Raw genomic sequence first — 18229 nt, 5'->3', positions numbered from 1 at the left:
GTTTTGCCTTTTTGTTTTGGTAAGAACATTTTGCTCTACTGCATTTCAACACACGTGCTGAGAGTTCAGTTAGATCAAGGAATATTTCCAAAGGCAGAAACTCAGTCTACGGGGTAAGGGAAAAATGAGAAGCTGGAGTCATAAAAACAGGAGAAAAAGTTGTAAAAATAAGGTTGTCTTATTACTATTTATTATTATTCAAGTGTTTTAGACTGGTTTGCATTTACTGGCTCCTCCTCTTCCGTCTTTACAGGAGGAACAGTTCTTACAAGCAAGATTCTGGATCGCTTATCGAGCACAGACACAAAGGTCAGTGCTCCGGAGATATTTCTCAAAAACATACAAAATGTACCTGATTTAGGAACTACTAACATAAGGGGCAGAGAGAGACAAACTCCCATTGGTGATGTTAACCAACCTTTTAATAAGGCTGTGAGTGTGGAAGTGTAACAGAAGGAGGAGTCAGCTGCTTTCTCAGTCATCAGCAAAGAAGGGAAACTGGCTCCTGTAGGTCTTGCCCCTTCTGCTCCTGCTTAACAAGCATTACCGTCTCAGAATTACACTGGTGGCTATTTTGCATCCCTGAGGTCTGTGATACATCCATTACCTAGCTCATAACAACTACCCTTAAGTATTGATGCCTGCTTTTCTATTTCCTGTTATTTAAATTTCCTGTTATTTAACTTGCCATTTATCAGACTTCAAAGATTGTTATTACTTGGGAGCTCAGTGTCTAGTATTTATCTAACATATTGCAGTTCTATGTCTTACTATAAAAGCTTATCAAGTTACTGTTCTAGTTATCTATAATGATGCTATAGTTCAACGAAAATAGATGTATGCGTGCATTCGTGTATCTATGTTTGTATACAAACATAAAATAAAATCTGGCATTCTCTGCACTGCAGTAGCGATATAGTATCTAAATTGTAATACAGTCTGCTTAATAAAGTACGGGCCATGAAATTGGGATGATTGAGCTCTGCCCAAAGCTTTGCTTCTGTCCTAGTCTTTCACTAATAATAAAGATCCTAAAAGCATACTGAAATTAAATGTATTATATTTTCCGAAGTGTTGTGCCTTATTCGTCTGAAAATATTCGGTGTGAAGTCTTGTGAAGACTTCCACATTGACAATTTTGTTGTTGTACAACAAGATATGTTAATGGGCTGCGTCATTAAGTGCATTTATAGAAATTTCTAACAGCACATACGCATTCAAGATGACTGAATATCACATATGCCATTACTTCATGATTCTTTTTTTTTTTTTTTTTCTTACTGCTATTTCCAAAGAATGAAAGTAAAATTGGAACCCCTGCTAAAATAGTTACTTTATTTTATTTATTTTAAAAAGGCATAAGTGAATGTTTTTCTGCTCTGGCAAATGTAAGCTTGTACTATATTATGCAAAGGAAGAGAGAAGGTTTCTCTCCCTAAAACAGGTTACAATCATCCCATATTATCAGTGTATTTAGCCAAACTTGCAAGAGTCTGTGTGATGACTACTTGGCACTTGTAAGGAAATGTATAATTTTTCAGTTTCACAAAAATTGCTCCATTGTTTTATTCGTATATATATTTAATGTGTAGGTATTTGTACAAGAGCATATATAATCACCTTAATTCTTCTTGCTACTCTAGGAGAGTGATTATATATTCAATAAAACTGTCAATAAATTTAACCAAAACGGGGAAAAAATAATTCTGACTGAAAATAAAATATTTTTAGGTTGTGTATGTAATGTTTTTATATGGAAGTTTTCTATCAAAACTCTTTGAAGTTTGTTATGTGTCAATGTGATCTCCCACCTTCAAGTATGCATAGCACCAAACAAATAGACTTTGTAAAGCTAAGGAATTCTACAGTTCTCTCCCACTTTTCATATAAATGATAATTTTCTTAAGGTAAACCTCATGCTGTTAAGACAGATCGCCTCTACAAAAAATAAAACAGCAACACCATCTCTGAAGCTCAAGATCTCGGTTAGTTAGTTTTACTGGAGGGCTAAAAGGATGCCTTTTTCTGTGTCTTCAGGTGAACAGCTTGAGCACAATCAAGTCTGACAATAGTAGCATTTAAGATTAAATGCCTTCTCCTTAATTACAGAAGAAGTTTGCCTCTAAAACTCAGCTTTTCTCATATCCTACCTTCATTCACCACTGACCATTTCCCTTAAGAGTAATACACCTTCACCTGTGCATAGTAGGGTTGCAGTTGCTGTAATCGTGGGTTAGCTGCTGCTGTGATCTAATGGTCTGGTTGTGTACAGGCCCTGCCTAAGCGGACTGAGATTCCCCATTCCTATATTTCCCTTATCACTGGAAATTCCTTCACACTGAGTCTGGGGTGTTCATAGGCTGAAACTGAGCTGCAGCATTATATCCTTAAGTATTTTTCTAGGATATTCACATGAGTAGGACTAAAGTAGCAGTACTAGAAAGCATGAAAAGTTCCTAATTGTTCAGTCAGTTCTGATGAAGGTGGAAAAATTATGCCAAGAACAGTAAAGTGACGTCTGCATGCTGCCAGACTACTTGTGCTAGTATCACTCAACTTCACATTGAGTTCCTCTCCCTCGCACAGATGCTGAGAACCTTGAGCAGAAACCAAGACTTTGCAGAAGGCCTCTCTATTGACCTGTCTCCCCCTCACCCCCCAAAAAGAGGCAAAATTTGAGATTAATTTAAGTTGAAAAAATCCATGACGTGTGTTAAACATGCTTAACTTCAGTCATAAATGATTCTCTTGTGATTCTCTTGATGTACCACGGCCTTCTCCTGCCTTTTCTTCCACCCTGTATGTGTGCGTATAAAGGAGGGATGGAAGAAGTTTTAGCTGCTCATTCATAGGTGTCTGAGAGAGGTGCCTAGTAGCCTGGGAAGGTTAGCTTTTCCTGGAAGAGAGAATGACGAGCTGACTGCACTTTTTATGACCTTTTTACTGTTCTGTCATAAGTATCCATGGTAACATGACTGTTTCTTTCGTGCTGGTATTGTAGCATCAAAATAACAATAAATGCTGATTTAAATTAATGTGGTTGAATAGAACTTGCTACTAGGCGTGCTGGAAAAAATACTGTACTTGGGACACAAACAGAAGTTGTCAGACATCATTTTAGTTTTTTTGGCTACATATGTTGCCTTTTCTTTTTCCTTCTTCTCCTTCTCATTTGATCAGGAAGCGTGTGCAATTTAATTTATTAATTCTATCTGTATGCCATGTAGGTGCCTTAGTAAGGGTCAAACTTTGATACAATCCCAAATCACTCCTCAAACAGTTGAAAGCAATGACACACCAGCTTACGCTATGGAAACTTTCATGCAAGTGATGTATAATGTAGTTTCTGGATGCCTTTCGTATGACCCAAAAAACACATAGACAGCCAGACCTCCCTCTTATGAAGATCAGATCTTGTTCACTTGCAGACCACTTTGTTTTTTTGTAGCGTGTAGGAAGCTGATTTTTGTTTAAATGATGTATTCTCGTATGATTTGCCATGCAGTGAACTTCAGTTTTGTCAGGGTAGGGAATACTTAAATTCTGAAAGCATCTTTATCGAAACGTGTCGTTCATTTATTTGTTTAGTCAAGATTAAGTAAAAACAGGCGAAGCAGGAAAAAGAGTCTTAAATGCTCTGGAAGTCTTATGAATTGTTTCTGGTGGTTGAAGGGTTTTAGAAATGACAACTATGTTTCCAAAATATAATTTTGGAAGCTGTTTGTGTTCTCTGAACTTGATGTGGTAGTGGGGTGAATGAATGTGTAATTGCAATAATAACTTGTGAACTGTAGCTGCACAGAAGTGATACCTTTCCAGATCTAGTCTGGCAGGCTTATTTGTAACTTGACACCTACTTCAAGCAATTCCTCCCTCTGTCTCATGAATCTTGTATAGATTCACTTCAAACAAATGAAGACTCTGATTATAAAATATTGGTGTTTCTCTAATTGCATTTTCTTTCTTCTTCCAGGAAGAATTCCTAAGATCTGTTCTGCTACTACAACCTTAAAGCAAAGTGCTAGCTGCTGCGTTCTCATCCCTCCCTGGCTGCCACTTGAACGGCGAGTACTAACAAATCCTTCAGGACGCGACTAGAGCCAGTGTGTTGAATAATCACAGGCGATCAGGCTGTGGGCTTGCAGCAGCAGCTTGCTGCCTCGTGACATCACTCCTGGAGCTCAAATCCCACTCTGAGCTCCCCCCGTTAGTCGGTCCGTTGGTCGGTCTGCTCACACAGAGCCACGGACCTCACACGCTGGGCAGGCAGCTCCCCCAGGCAAGGCTCAGGAGCTGCCAGGAGAAGAGAGGGGGTAAGAGACAGCGCGAAGAGCGATTAGTGGGGAGCGGAACAAAACAGCGGAGCTACGGCATGAAATTCATCTGTGCTTATTACTTGCTGCCTCTTTTTCCTGCGCTAGTCTTCAGCACTAGGTGAGTACAGAGAGCTATTTTGTGTATAGTTCTCCTGTTTTGTTTGCTGTTTATTCTTTTAGATTCAGTGTTCCCAAGAGAAATAATACATATTTCAGCTTCTACTGGGGTAGTAAGTTTAAAGTGCAGTTATCATTTTTGATTCTTATCTTTCCCCTTACTGATCCTCTGAGAGATACTGAATCTTTTACTTGGCCTTTCTAGGCTTTTTATGATGTAAAAGAGCTGCTCCGATATAAGTTGACCGAGAGCTCATGAGGTGAAGGAAGACAGTTAACAAATATAATCACTGTATGTGTGTGGGTATCTACATATATATAGATACACACACACATATAGACACAGCAGCAATAGCAAATACTCTGCTTCACAGGCAGCAAGGAAGTCTAAGACCTGAAAATGAGAACATCTTAACATTTTCCCCTATTGAGGGTGGAAAAACAAATTCTTGAACAATCTCCTCTCAGTTGAGGCTTTTGCATTTGAGCAGAGACCTAGGGCTTAGCTTCTTTACTGTCAAATACAGGTGAGATGTTGCAGTATTATATCAATGCTAGGAAAAATGTTAAAAAGTTACTGCAGTCTAGAAGCGTTCCTTTCTGTGCAAGTATAATATATCACTGAGAAAATCCCAACAAAATCTATTGAAGCCTAAAACTAAAAGCTGTTCTGACCATGCAGTGTTCTGATAAGATAATGCGTATTGCACAGTTGCTCAGAGATGGTATGTTCTCTATGCTGTTGATATAACCTGTTCGGCAAAGGAAAGATAACACCAAAACACTCCATCTCATTGTTTCATTCATAGATGAAGAGTTAACGTCAGGTGTGGAGTAGATATGTCCTAACAACACTGTTCTCAGTTCAGGCTACTTAGATTCCAGTCGCTTCTCAGAAAATAAGCCTTAATTTTAAGGGTGGTATTTCTCTGCTGTGCTAATAATAAGCACCCTATCAACTTATAAGTCTGTAAGGTATGTTATCAGAAGATAAAGGCATTTGTCAGGGAATTGTCTGTTCCTTTATCCTTGGTCTTTTCTTCTACAATGTAGAATGCTTATTTGAAGTGTCCCCTACCTCCCCCTCCTCCCCCAAGCACTTCATATTTCAGTTCTTAATTGTTTATAGGGTTAAAAAAAAAAAATAAAATGCTGCCTGCTAAGTACTTGAAGTAAGGTGTAGCTGGAGCACATCTCTGTATGTACTCACACCCAGGAAAGTGATAACTGTAAAATCTGAGTGGGAAAAGACCTAAATGCAGGGAGAAGTGAGGATATCAAAATGCTTCAGTTATTTTATTATTTCACTCCCTTGGGGGGGGAGGGGTATAATTTTTCTGTAACACTTGTGATTTAAAGACTGCAGTGCCAGTCAGTATGAACAACTCCAATGCTCTTTGAAATATAAAATTCAGAGGAGAATTGTAACATACAGTGATTAAATAACTTTCCTTTCTGATTTAATAAGCAGTCTAAGGAAACATTCACTAGCACCCAAGTGTGAAACTTCTTGTGAATTCATATTAATAGTTCTACTCACTTAAAAGAAGTATCTACTTCTCTGAATTATGCCACAGTTTAAAAGAAGGAGGTGGGTGGGGTACCACGCCACTTTTTGCAAATGCGAGTTTGCATCTTGCATGGTTTGTACAGATTAAAATCTAGTGAAGGGATGTGAAAAATGAATATATTTTTTAATAGTTCATAGGTTTTGTGAAATGCCAGATAAATGACTTCAGTGTTCAGGGGACTGAACTGGGACAAGACGTCTAGTGTAAAACCCCAAAACAAGCGCCTCTCATCTTTATGAGAAAATGTTTTTCTGTATAAAAACATGATTTGTAGCTCAATTTTTCAATGTTAGTCACGTTCCTCCCCCCCCCCCCCCCCCAAAAAAAAAAAGGGGGGGGGGGGGAAAGTTGGACAGAATATGAAGTTGAAGTTGTCATGTGAGTGCTAATTATGAACAGTGTGAGTTGCAGTGTATATATTCTTAAGAGTATAACTTAGTGACACATGATGATTTGTGTTCTTATCAAAGGGAGGGATGAAAATGATCAGTGTGAGAAACTCCGTTTAAAATCCCCCTTGAGAATAGTTTATGTTGTAAGTTTTGCTTTTGATACTAGATTGATCACCAAGTTCAAAAGTATGTCGGTGCTCTACCGTAGTACCGGTGATTTACAGAAGTCTGGAGGTAGTGGACTGTCCTGGTCAGCAGCTGCCATCAGTTGCCTGATTTTTAACTGCCTTAGTAGAACGTAGTGGAATTTTTTGACAGCGCATGTTAGAAGCATAAAAATGATACAGTGCTATCTATATGCCATCTACTGGAAAACAATTATGCTTTAACCTGCTCTCGCAGAAGACAGTTCTGTCTCTGGCAGTTAGCATGTCTTGGAAACGTACGGTTAATGCATTGGTTGGACCCAAGCATAGCAGGTTTTCAGGAGCAATTGTTTTAGAAAAAAAGCAGGGTCTAATATCCTGCTGTGTGAAATGCTTAGCTAAGGAAAAGCATCAGCCTCATGGGGCAGAAAATTTTCCATGTTGAGTTTTTGTTAAATAAGTTTCTAGAGAAGCAGAGTATTACTATTTAAAGCATTGGTGTTGAAATCACTGAGCGCAGTACTTGATACAGAAGTGGACAGCAACTTTTTCTTTGTCACGCAGTGAAGCTATCATCTTTGCATCATGTCATGATTTTATAGTTTCAGAAGACCGCAGCACATCTTCAAGACTAATTATAAACAAATATGAATTGATGAGTTGAACAATGTTGACATTCATGTTGATTTTTCTTAATTTACTTAATTTACAGTGTTGTTAAAAAGAGGAGTACACAGCTATTACTCTAAAGATTGTGTCATTTCTGATTTTTAGAGATGTACATAGCTAACAGCTTGGCATAGTCTAAAACCATACGCATGAACTAAATGTTAAATTACTGGAAGTTTGTATTCTTGAAATGGACACTTTATTAACGATTACTTATAATCATATTTCAAGTTTCTTCATAGTGCCAAAGGACTAATGAGATTAAGGTATATTGGTCTAGTTAACAGTGTGTTCAGATAGGAGTAAAAGTCACTGCTCTGAGGCCCACAAAATGTTAAAGGGACTGAATTTCTAAAGGTGAAATTAATTTGTCTTGTTTCCTTATACAGTTTTCTATTTCCATGGACCACACTTGGTTTGGGCAGATGTAATGCAATGGTGGTGCATGTGATACTTTTTTATGCTCTGCTGAGGACTACTTCTGCAGAAATAAGTCCAATTGTACCAAGTGTGCTGTAAATGCACATGGCATAAAAGAGGTTAGGGGACTGATTTTTGCATGTGTGCTTTTGTGGATGCAGATGCCTAAACCTTCCAGCTGGGTAAAAAAAACAAACTATAGAAGGAAGTATCTGCATGAAGTTAGTTGTTTAGGGTCAGTAACTGGGATCTGCGGTAAAGATTATCTTGTCTAAAGAGACTTGTCTTTTTTTAGCTAGAAGGGCCCTTTTCTGCATATTAATTAAACTGCAACTTTGGAAGGCCAGATATTTAAATTCTTGATTGCCAACATAATTTTTTTTTTGTCCAAATGACAAATATCTGACTCTTTAGAAGAGGCTTGGTGTGAAATAACATTGCTTTTTATCTAGGACAGTAATGAGGACGGACTCTTCTGTTCACACATGAAATTTGACAGATGCAAAGTACTGAAAAAAAATTGAGGTAGTTATAGTTGAGAACGGGCCCATAAACCCAACAAGATGCACTTTAATAGCAGTTCTAATACTAATACAGCAGCGCGTTAAATGGACGTACAAATAGCATGGCTAAAAAAGTCAGATCCTGTATTATTTTAATGGCAATGAAATGGCTGGTGCTATTTTTTTCCTAATAGCTCAGTCCATTGACAGTCTGAAGAAACTGATGTTATAAAGCAATCTAGAATTCAGTGGCTTCAGAAGAAATGCCACCTTTTGTACTACTTCGGGATAACAGCAGTGTACTCATTTCTGCTTGGTAGATGATGGTTAATGAAGGTATGGGTTTTGATCTGATGGACACCTATTGCTGGAAATCATGGAAATAAAACCTTATGAAATATGAGAACCTGATTCAAATGCTAGCTTTTTCCCTGTGATGAGTTTTTGAGGTCAGCTATTTCCTTTACAGTGTTTGTTGGTTTGGGGAACTTGTATTAAAGAACATGAGAACACAAATATCTTTAGCTTCTGTTGGATAAAGTTTTACGAAGAACTCAATCTGAGACTTGAAGATGAGTAAAGGGGAATTCCTTTGGCATTTCACTGGGGTGTGTCTGTATCTTAAATCCTTAAATTCTTGTTTTCTAGTTCTTCACCTTTTCCAACTTAAACACCCTTTGGACTATAGCCAGATGTTCAAAGTAACCTTTTCATTTAGACTTACCTGAGAGTAGAGAGAACCCTACCCCTTGCTAGATTACAAGGTGGAAGACTGAGACTTGCTACGTGCTGATATCCTTGACTACAGCAGCTCCACTGTTACATGCGTGAGCAAATGACTGAAAGCAACTCTCCTCAGCTATCTCAGGCTGAGGTCCAGCAGTGTCCATCCTTTTCCTTGTGACTCAAAGCGAATTGTGCATAATGGTAATGTGTTGTAGACTGCTTTAGCAGAAAAGAATGTGGGTTTTTGCTGTAGGCTTTATGGATAACGAAGACTGTTTTAACGTTGTGCTTTTTGTATTCTTCCTAAAATGCAGGGGTGTTAACTCTACAATGTGTCTCCTGCTCAGAATTCCTTCCACTCTTACTTCAGCCATCTGAATTTTCTAGATTTGCTTTTCATCAACCTTGGATGATTATGCATGTTGGGTTAAGTGTTTGTAAGTACTTCAGTTGCTCAACCTGGTGTTCAAAAAGGTGTTCAACCTTTCTATACATGGAGAACGCAAGCTTCTTGCTGTGGATTATGTTTAGAAGTAATGGGACTCATTCACCTGTGGTATTACAGCATTATTTCAAGGAATGCACTTAGCTCAATATATTTCTATCGATGTATAAATGAGGACCTAATACAGCAAACTGCTTGGTTTCACTACTTGGTGACCAAAACCTCTTCCTTCTTCTAGGTTTTGAGCTTCGGTGGTATTAAAACGAAAAACTTGAAATCAATAAATAAAAGCTAAAGCAGGCTGCAGTATAATGCAGGCATTTTCAAGGTAGTTTTTAAACAAGGTAGTTTATCTTTAATAAAAAAGCAAGCCAGAAACTGCTGTAGGTAGACTTTCTGGCATCAGACTGAAATTGCTTAAGGCTAGTTTGGGAATACCTGTACTTTCACTACAGTTTACTATGTAGATGCATGTAATCTTAATGCTTGCCTTATGTAGCATACACCAGAGCAACCACATATTCATTCTACCTGTTAGTCTCCTGCTTGGCGTGGAGGAGTAGTAGATTCTTGTCAAAAGGCTTACATTTTATGAGATTTTCTGCTATGATGGTGAGGCTCATTTTTGGTTAAGAATGATGACCTTGGAATTGGTATGCTTTAATTTTTTTGTTTTGTTTTGGTTTTGTTTTTTTCCACAGACAGTAAGATTACATAGCAAAATGCTCCACAAATTTACGCCTGCCAACCTAAATTAAAAATCCAGAAATCAAGTCTTCCTTGGTTTGGCCAGAAATACTACAAAATACATTTTGTGAAACTTTGTTTCTAATAGATGAATCTGAGAGGAAAAAGAGGGAAAAAAAGTAAGGGGAGTGGAAGAAAGGACACTGCTTTGGGGGGGGCCCCCCCCCCGCCCCAAGTAGCTTTTGGGAAAGACTTAGTGTAGATTTGATCTAATACACAGTTAAAAATTTTCTGAAGTTCCATATAATATCAGGTAAACCTCCAGGATCTCTAGAATTCAGTCTTAAAGACGTAATAGAATGTTTGGACCTCTGCTTGTTATGCTATGTATAAATATATTTCAGCTCAGCTGGCTTGCAGTGGAACTACTTTTGACTTTTGAAATGTATTCTTTGTATTCAGAAAATTATAATGCTGACACTTCCCTATTTCTTTCTCATTTATTAATTCAGACAGGGCTGAATATAAGGATACCAAACTAAATTTGAAATCTGCCTTTTGGTAAGAATGTGGGTTTGATATTGCTTCTGTATTGAAATAGAAACCTGTTCCCAGACAGTAATCCTTGTGATGTACCAATCTGTAGACAAATAAATCTCATTTATACAACTTGTCAGAAAACATTTTCTCCTCATTGTCAAGTTTTGCACAATGGGTGTACAAGCTGTCTTGCAAGGGTCAGATCTGTAAATATTCTCTGTATACAAGACAAATAATGTATCTTTCAGAAAGAATGAAGACACTTCATACTATCCTTCAATCTTAATAATGTTCAAAGGTTTAAGAGGCGTATTGTTATATTTGCAATTTCAAACATATCAGAGTGGCAAGTACTTCTTAGAAATTTGAAAATTTGGCATTGCATTAAATAGCAGTTTGTGATACTTTTTTTTTTTTTTTTTTTTTTTTACTTTTGCTTCTTGTGCTGTTACTTACCCACCTTCTCCCTTTACATCAATTCACTCCCACGTTTAATAATCTTTATTTTTAATGTGTACTGTCTTAGAGGGAACGCTAAAAAAGCATTGCTGATTGCTTTGCTATATTTGCTGAAAAAAATTATTTCAGTGAATCACAAGAGAAATCAATGGATACGGGTTTTGAGCTGAAGAAATAAGGCTGTGGATTTTCTCAATATTTTATTTGCTAATATTGATAGATTGATTGCTTCTATGGGAAGTAGTACAGTGCAATGTCAAAATTCTGATGTGTTTTTTTCTCCACGTGCTATCGTAAGAAGATAAGGCTAGTATGCTGCCAGCTGGCCTATTTAACAAAATTAGTAATTTTCCTAGCCATTTACATACTTTTATTGCTATTTATTATGAATGCTCATGTTTTGCCAATTTATGTTCTCAACTTCCTTGTGGGGTATAGATAGGCTTGTTCCTCATTTGCAGAGTAGGACAGTGGAAGGTGGTTAGAAGACAGATTGACGCAGTTTTAGAGAAGTTGCAGCATTTAGGAAACTGCAGAACAGACACCTTTCACATTTACTTGGACATAGAGCTGCAGCCGAACCTTACTCTATGCAAACTTGTCCCTGGCTACTACACTTCTACCAAACATTGTGCTGTCTGTGGCTTAGCTAATATCTTCTCACCTATAGAGCATCAAAATACCTTCTAATTAAGGAGAGGGATTTTGTCATACAGTATGGTCTTTGTAATCTTGTAGTATAATCCTTAAAAGTTTTTGCAGTAGCCATTAGGGATCTTTGAACAACTTGGTTCAATAGTGTAAGAGGCCAGGAGAGAGACAAGTTACCTAGTATTATATGGGGTAAACAATGTCCTCGTTTGCTGGTACCACGTGTGCATTCACAATACCTGATGGTTCTTTTCAAGGGCTTCTGTGACTTTGTTGATGTGAGTGACAACAGAAGGAATTAATAAGACTTGGTCTCAGAATTGGTGAACAGGAGGATCTAGAGTGATGGTAACCACAGTAATATATCGTGACCATGTTACTAAGCACCTTATGCTAAGACTTTTTTCCAATCCTCATCACATTTGAATGATTTTGCATTCATGCATGTTTCAGGCTAGCCTGTGGCAGCAAGCTAGGGAAAAAAAAAAAAAAAAAAAAAAAAAAAAAAAAAAGTGAGATTTTACTGAAATGTAGATGAGGGGGGAAAAGAAAAGTGTGAAAATCAAATTGGCATGACGCTGAAATGAAAAGCAGATGTGCTCTGGGTGACATTAGATTGGCTGTTGAGGAAGATTCTTCCTACTGATGCAGCATAATGTGTGCTCAGTGTGCAAAGAGAATGTCTCTCTTGAAAATGGAGAAATAAAATCAATTCTACTAGTACCTCAGTTAGGGCTTTTTTTCTATGAAGAAATATTTTTCATGATGGGGTGAACCTCAGCCAGGGTACAAATCAAACACTGAATAGCTAAAGCTTTGAGCTGTTTTGCTGAAACTGATAGGTTCATGATTAATTCTCATTTTCTGTGCCAAAATACCCAAGATATGCATTGTATTCTTACTACTTATTAGTGACTGGCCGAGTCCATCAGCCACGCCGTAGGTCTGCCCCTCTATTCTGCAGAGTACACAAGTTCCTGGCATGCTCTCCTCGAAAGATATGCACCGTGACTTTTTTTTTGTTGTTGGTTTTGTTTTCTTCTTTCCATGTATACAAACGCAGAAAGGTTTGCCAAGGGACCAGACATATCAGCAAGACTTAATACCTATAATCTGCAGTGGACTTTCTTTAAATTCTTTAAATGTGTGGAATGAGTCTAATCTTGATGCCTTTTGAACTTCAAAGGGGGACAGCATGTTGGCTGCACTAACCTTGTGAAAATCTGAACATAAACGAGAGAGCTATGTACTTCGAAAATTAGACTGTTATTTAGCTGTTGAGGTATATAAGGGATACCAAATAGTCATGATGGTTAGAAATCCATCCTAACCCCTTTCAGAAAGCCTGGCCTTGCAGCTTTCTTTGTTTCACTGGGAGTTGAGGGATAAGGTTATTTGGCTTAATGCAGAGGTTAAGGCTCTGGAAATGACGCTGTAACCATGGTGCCCAGATGACAATAGAGCAAGGGGGCTCTCAGAACCCATGGTATCTTCACTGCTTTCCTTGGGTTTTCTTTATTTAGTGTCTCTAACTTTGCAATCAGTGCAGCCTGTACTATTTAATTGAGTGAAAAAAACAGCCTGAGATACTGCTTTCTCTGAAATCTCTGCATTCATACTTGAATGATGCATGAAAAAAATACACTCAAGTGCACAGAGAGTGAAAAGAGACTTCTCTGCAGTTGCTTTTTTATTTACTTGCAAAACAACTGTCTGCTGTTCAGTACGCACAGATGTGTTCTGTTTGGCTAAGAAAAGCTTATGAAAGCAGACATTTAATTTAATATCTTTCTTTAACTCGTGCCTTCCTCTTTGTCCCTGTTTGAGTCATCCTAGTTCCTTCACTAATTTCTACCCAGCTGGAGTCCTTTTTGCTCAAGGGAAGAGTGCTATCAGTTCCTGGAAGGGGAAAGAAATATCTTTTTTTTTCTGAGCCCATTTGAAGAACTGATTAATATTTCTTGAAAACAGACTTTACTATTTAGTTTTTACAGCAATTAAATTCTGTCTGTATAAAGTGATGGTATATGTGGTATTGCACATGTCATATGTGCCGAAGACTGACAACACTTAAATAGCTTTTGAAATAGCTAGGAAGAAATACAAGATGATGTGTATGCTGGAAAGAAGTGCTTAAGGGATACAGGATTCTTTTGTCAGAGATGAATCCCACAGGACTGGTTTATAAAATATAATCTGAAAGACTTAAATTGTCTGCATCAGATAGATGATGTACAGAAGCTGATACTGCAGTTGGGATTAAATATAATTTCAATACATTCACCCTTTACTGTAAGGGCATCGTATGTTTCTTTTGCTGCTTAAACTTGACTATATCACATGCTAAAGTGGTGCCTCTGTGTAATAGAAAACCTTTCCCAGTAATATTCAGTTAATACAGGAACATGATTTTTTTTGGGGGGGGGGGAGGGGCTGGATTAAACCTGTGGAACAGTGTTGTGTTGATGAGAGTGGTTGCTACCCAAGGAAGGTGAAAAAATCTTGAAAGAAGCAGGATGAAATAATTTCTGTCTGCCTTAAATGCCTCCAAATTCTAGGGAATTAAAGGATCCTTAACATAGTTTGAGCTATTCCTGTAGAAGAATATTCAAACTGGTACGAAGATCTTTGTTATTCTGAATACTTGCAAAAGACCAATTTGGAGAAATAAGGAGATAAGTTTTCAGCAATTTAATTGGTAACTAAACTGGAAACAAGTATACTCAGCCAAGCAATTCCTCAACCACGTAACTTGCAGGGAAATTGTCAGGAAGTTTCACTATACCAGGTCAGAAGTGAGAAATCACCATAGCTGTTGTAGGACCTAACAGGATAAAGATACACTATCAAAGGGGTTGTGGGAGAATTGTTTTTAATGTCTATTAGAAGGAAGTAGATAAAAAGCAGCATTAAGTGATGAATGATTGAGCTGGAGTATTGATATGATTCTGGAAACCGTCTTTTTAAGGCCATTGTCTTACCAAAGGCCAGCTATGTCAAGCTTCTGTTGATTCTATAATACAGAAATGAAGAATGTTACATACATAAGATGTGCATAAAACTCTGAGAAACTTTGGAGTGTGGAGGAAAGGAGTCTTGCTCTGCTCTGCTTGTTACTGCTCATGACTTAAATTTTGGTATTGGTCTAGGTTTAATTGTTTAAAGCTTAACAAGTTTTAGAAAAATGCTCTGTATGCTTCAGACTTGATAAATGACATCCACCGAATGTTCACTTGAGGATATATCTTTCACCTGTCAACAGATAACACTGTAAGAATCTCCTTAGCCACCGTTACTTAACGTGTTAATGAGGATTGAGAAAATTCTTACCTGTTCCTTCTTAATTTAAAGAAAAAGAGCAGCAGTGGGAAAATTCCCTGATCTGAAGTAGATGCAAAGTCATCGTAGTGGTTACTGACAAAAATAAACTAGAGATTGTGCAATTGGATACAGTTCCACTAGTGTGTTTTTCAAAGGTAAAAAGATCTTTTGCTTCAGGAAAAATACATAAATATGTATAGTGTATGTTCCTGTGTGTAAAAGATTTCTAGTTGTAGACACATAATGAAGTATGAAAAATTGATCTTTGGCCATCTTTTCTCAGTGGCTTGAATTAGATACATGTGCTTCTACTTGTATACAGTTAAATGTTTCAAAATAGCTGAATCTTTTTTTCCTTTTTTTTTTTTTTTAAAAAAAAAGAAAAAACAGCTAAGACATCAAATTTGGATAGATCTTGTGCAATCAAAAGCATCAAATGATTTCTACAAATAATATTAGATTTTATTTTTTTTTTTAATATTCTGCCACTTCCTTCAAATGCAAGAAGTTATGCTGGAGACAAGCACGGTTTCTAGCAAGTACCATGATAATTCAAGATTAATCTAACTTCTCCTGTTGCAGTATTTCAGTTGAACAGTTTTACACTTAGTGTAAAAAAAAAAAAATAAATCTATTGAAATGCAGGGAATTCATAGATCTTTTTAATGTTGATAATGACATTAGTTGCTGCCATAATAGAATTGGCCTAGTACTCCTGAAAAAGTAATGTGAGAAATTTCAGTTGCTTTAAATGCTTCCTCTGCAATACGTTTTCTGTGTCGTCTTTTGCTGTATTGGGTTATCACTGTAATCTCCTGTTGCATCTTGACGCTTCCTGAAGGCTCTTCCAAACCATTCCAATGATGCATGTGGAACACTGGGTGCTTTTGCATGCTCTTGTCTCAACTGGTCTTACAGCTTTCAAAAAGTTTGCATGCTATGAAATTCCAGAGAAAGATCTGAGTCCTTTTGGCCTTTTTTTTTTTTTTTTTTTTTTTTTTTTTTTAACGAACTAGGTACATTTTATATAACCCCTAAACATATGCTAAAAATGTGCATTCCAATATCACAAGCCTAGTCATTTTCAAAAGTGTATTTCAAGCATCATTGAATTAATAGGTGAGCTGAGCAGAATCCTGCATCTCTTTTTTGAGTAATAATAAAAAGAACTGATGCAACAGATTAAATAAAATAAAAAGCACCATGATACTTGAGGTATGCTACAATTAAAAATAGATAAATAAAATGTTTATAATAGAGTAGTCTAATCGGAAGGGACCTTGAAAAATCATCTAGTCCAACTGCCTGATGACTTGAAGGCTAATAAGAATTTCAAGCAGATTACTGATGGCGTCATTCAAATGCCTCCTGAACACTGACAGGCCTGGGGTATCAGATGCCTCCCTAGGAAGCCTGTTCCACTATGTCCCAGTGTTCAACCATCCTCATGGTAATTTTTTTTCCCCAAATATCCAGTCAGAACCTCCCTGATGCAGCTTTGTGCCATTCCACACCCTGTCACCAGTTGCCAGACTGAAGAGGTGGGCACCTCCTTGTCTGCTTCCCTCCTCAGGGATTTTCAGGGAGCAGTGAGGTCACCTCTCAGCCTCCTCTTCTCCAGACTGGGCAACACAAGCCTCCTCGGTCTCTCATCACAGGACATGCTTACCAGCCCTTGCGTCAGCTTTGTTGCCCTCCTCTGGACATGGTCCAGGTCCTTAACATCCTTTTTGTGTTGTGGAGCCCAGAACTATACACCATATTCAAGGTGAGGCTGCATAATGACCTCCTGTGATTAATGTGTATATTTATGCTGGTATACAATAGTTGAGGATTAAACAGTCTTTGGCTGTTAGAATGATTGTTTTCTGCTTCCAATAGTTCAGCCTTTTGACCTATGTTGCCGAACACTGTTCTTAAGGGAAGGAAGCTGTCAGTCAGTCAGTGATTTAGGTTAGATACTGACAGAAACCACTGGGATTAGAAGCTGTTGATCTATAGACTGCTATCAAACAATAGTAATATCAACTTCTGCAAGACAAATGACTGGAGCCAAGAACACTTTATTCTTTCACCATTATTGCTGTGCCTTGCAGCATCACTTGGAATTGAGGTAACTCTGAATATTGTTCTGTGTTACGGTTCCAGTTTTTGTGAGGAGGAGTAAAGTGGGAAGACTTCCTTCTATTTCTTTCTTTTTTTTTTTTTTTTTTTCCCTTCAAAAACATTGTAGAAACTAGAGTATAAATCTTGGTTCAAGTAGAAAATTGATTAAATCTTGTGTTCATTTTTTTAAAAAGATTTTTTGATGTCATTAGGATCACTGCTAGTTGATGTGTTTTAGTTTTTCAACTTGCCACTAGTCCAAGGATCATGCTAATAAGTTCATGTAAATATCTGCTAGAAAGACTTGAAAGATGCAGATTTCCACTACAGCTCCATTTGGAGTATGGGAAAAGAAGAACAGAATAAAAACAAGTGAATTTGTGGGTTTGGTACAGTTCTAGCTAGTAGATTTGATGGAAATTCTTCCTTGTTAAACCGTAATGAAGTATATTGGTTGCTGTGACTGACATATAATGAGTAGAGGACTATTGCGGAATTGTAGTCAGACATCTTCCATATACTGAAACACAGGACAACAGGAGAGAAGGCTTTCATTATATAAGAATATATATATATATATAAGGCTTTATAATATATATAATAGGCTATATAATATATATAAGGCTTTCATATAAGAATATATGTGTGGTACATCAAAATGCAGTCTTTTAAAGTTTAATGTTAAATGAAAATATCTTCAAAGAAGGAAGTGATGACTTAGGTTCTGTTTGGTTAGAGACGCGTTCTGAAAGCTTGATCAGTTAATGTTTTTCAGTGAATGTTATCTCCCTCTACAATGCCTCCTTTAATATACAGAAATATATTGTATTTAGTTTCTGTATATGAGAAAGCTCTTACTTTTGCAAGTGAATATGTTGCTTTGAAAAAGAAGCAGAATTAAAAAAAAAAAAAAAAATCTGCCTCACCCTTGTTTGCTTCAAGATTGCTTAGACATTTGAAACTTCAGGCCATGTAAACAAAACCATTGTATTCACAACTATAGACCTGTTCCCATGTGATACTTCACTGAAAGGGATTTCAGATCAATTAAACTTTTAGCTGTAAATGAATCCATTTATAGACCCTCACACTGCATGAGTCCTTTGCCTACTTCTGATTTGAATTACCATCTTTGTGATTCTGAGTAACACCTTTCTTCT

General features: G+C 37.2%; 1 protein-coding gene across 6 annotated transcripts in view; it reads left to right on the top strand.

Annotated features, from left to right (window-relative positions):
- Nucleotides 1-261: 261 nt before the first annotated feature.
- LUZP2 (leucine zipper protein 2) overlaps nucleotides 262-18229 on the top strand; it is a 187373-nt gene continuing 169405 nt past the window's right edge. For 2 of the 6 annotated variants that reach the window (XM_035329070.1, XM_035329066.1), the window contains exons 1-2: nucleotides 265-309; nucleotides 3974-4434. In XM_035329070.1, the coding sequence (XP_035184961.1) occupies nucleotides 4373-4434 (62 nt within the window). In that variant the 5' untranslated portion in view covers nucleotides 265-309; nucleotides 3974-4372. Of the gene's footprint in view, nucleotides 310-3884; nucleotides 4435-18229 lie in introns of those variants that run through there. The other 4 variants (XM_035329071.1, XM_035329072.1, XM_035329068.1 and 1 more) reach the window with 4 other exon arrangements.

Source organism: Oxyura jamaicensis, chromosome 5, assembly GCF_011077185.1.
Source record: "Oxyura jamaicensis isolate SHBP4307 breed ruddy duck chromosome 5, BPBGC_Ojam_1.0, whole genome shotgun sequence".
In the NCBI taxonomy this organism is placed as follows: Eukaryota; Metazoa; Chordata; class Aves; order Anseriformes; family Anatidae; genus Oxyura; species Oxyura jamaicensis.
The sequence above is the reverse complement of the archived record's forward strand: the minus strand, read 5'-3'. Positions and strand labels throughout refer to the sequence as shown.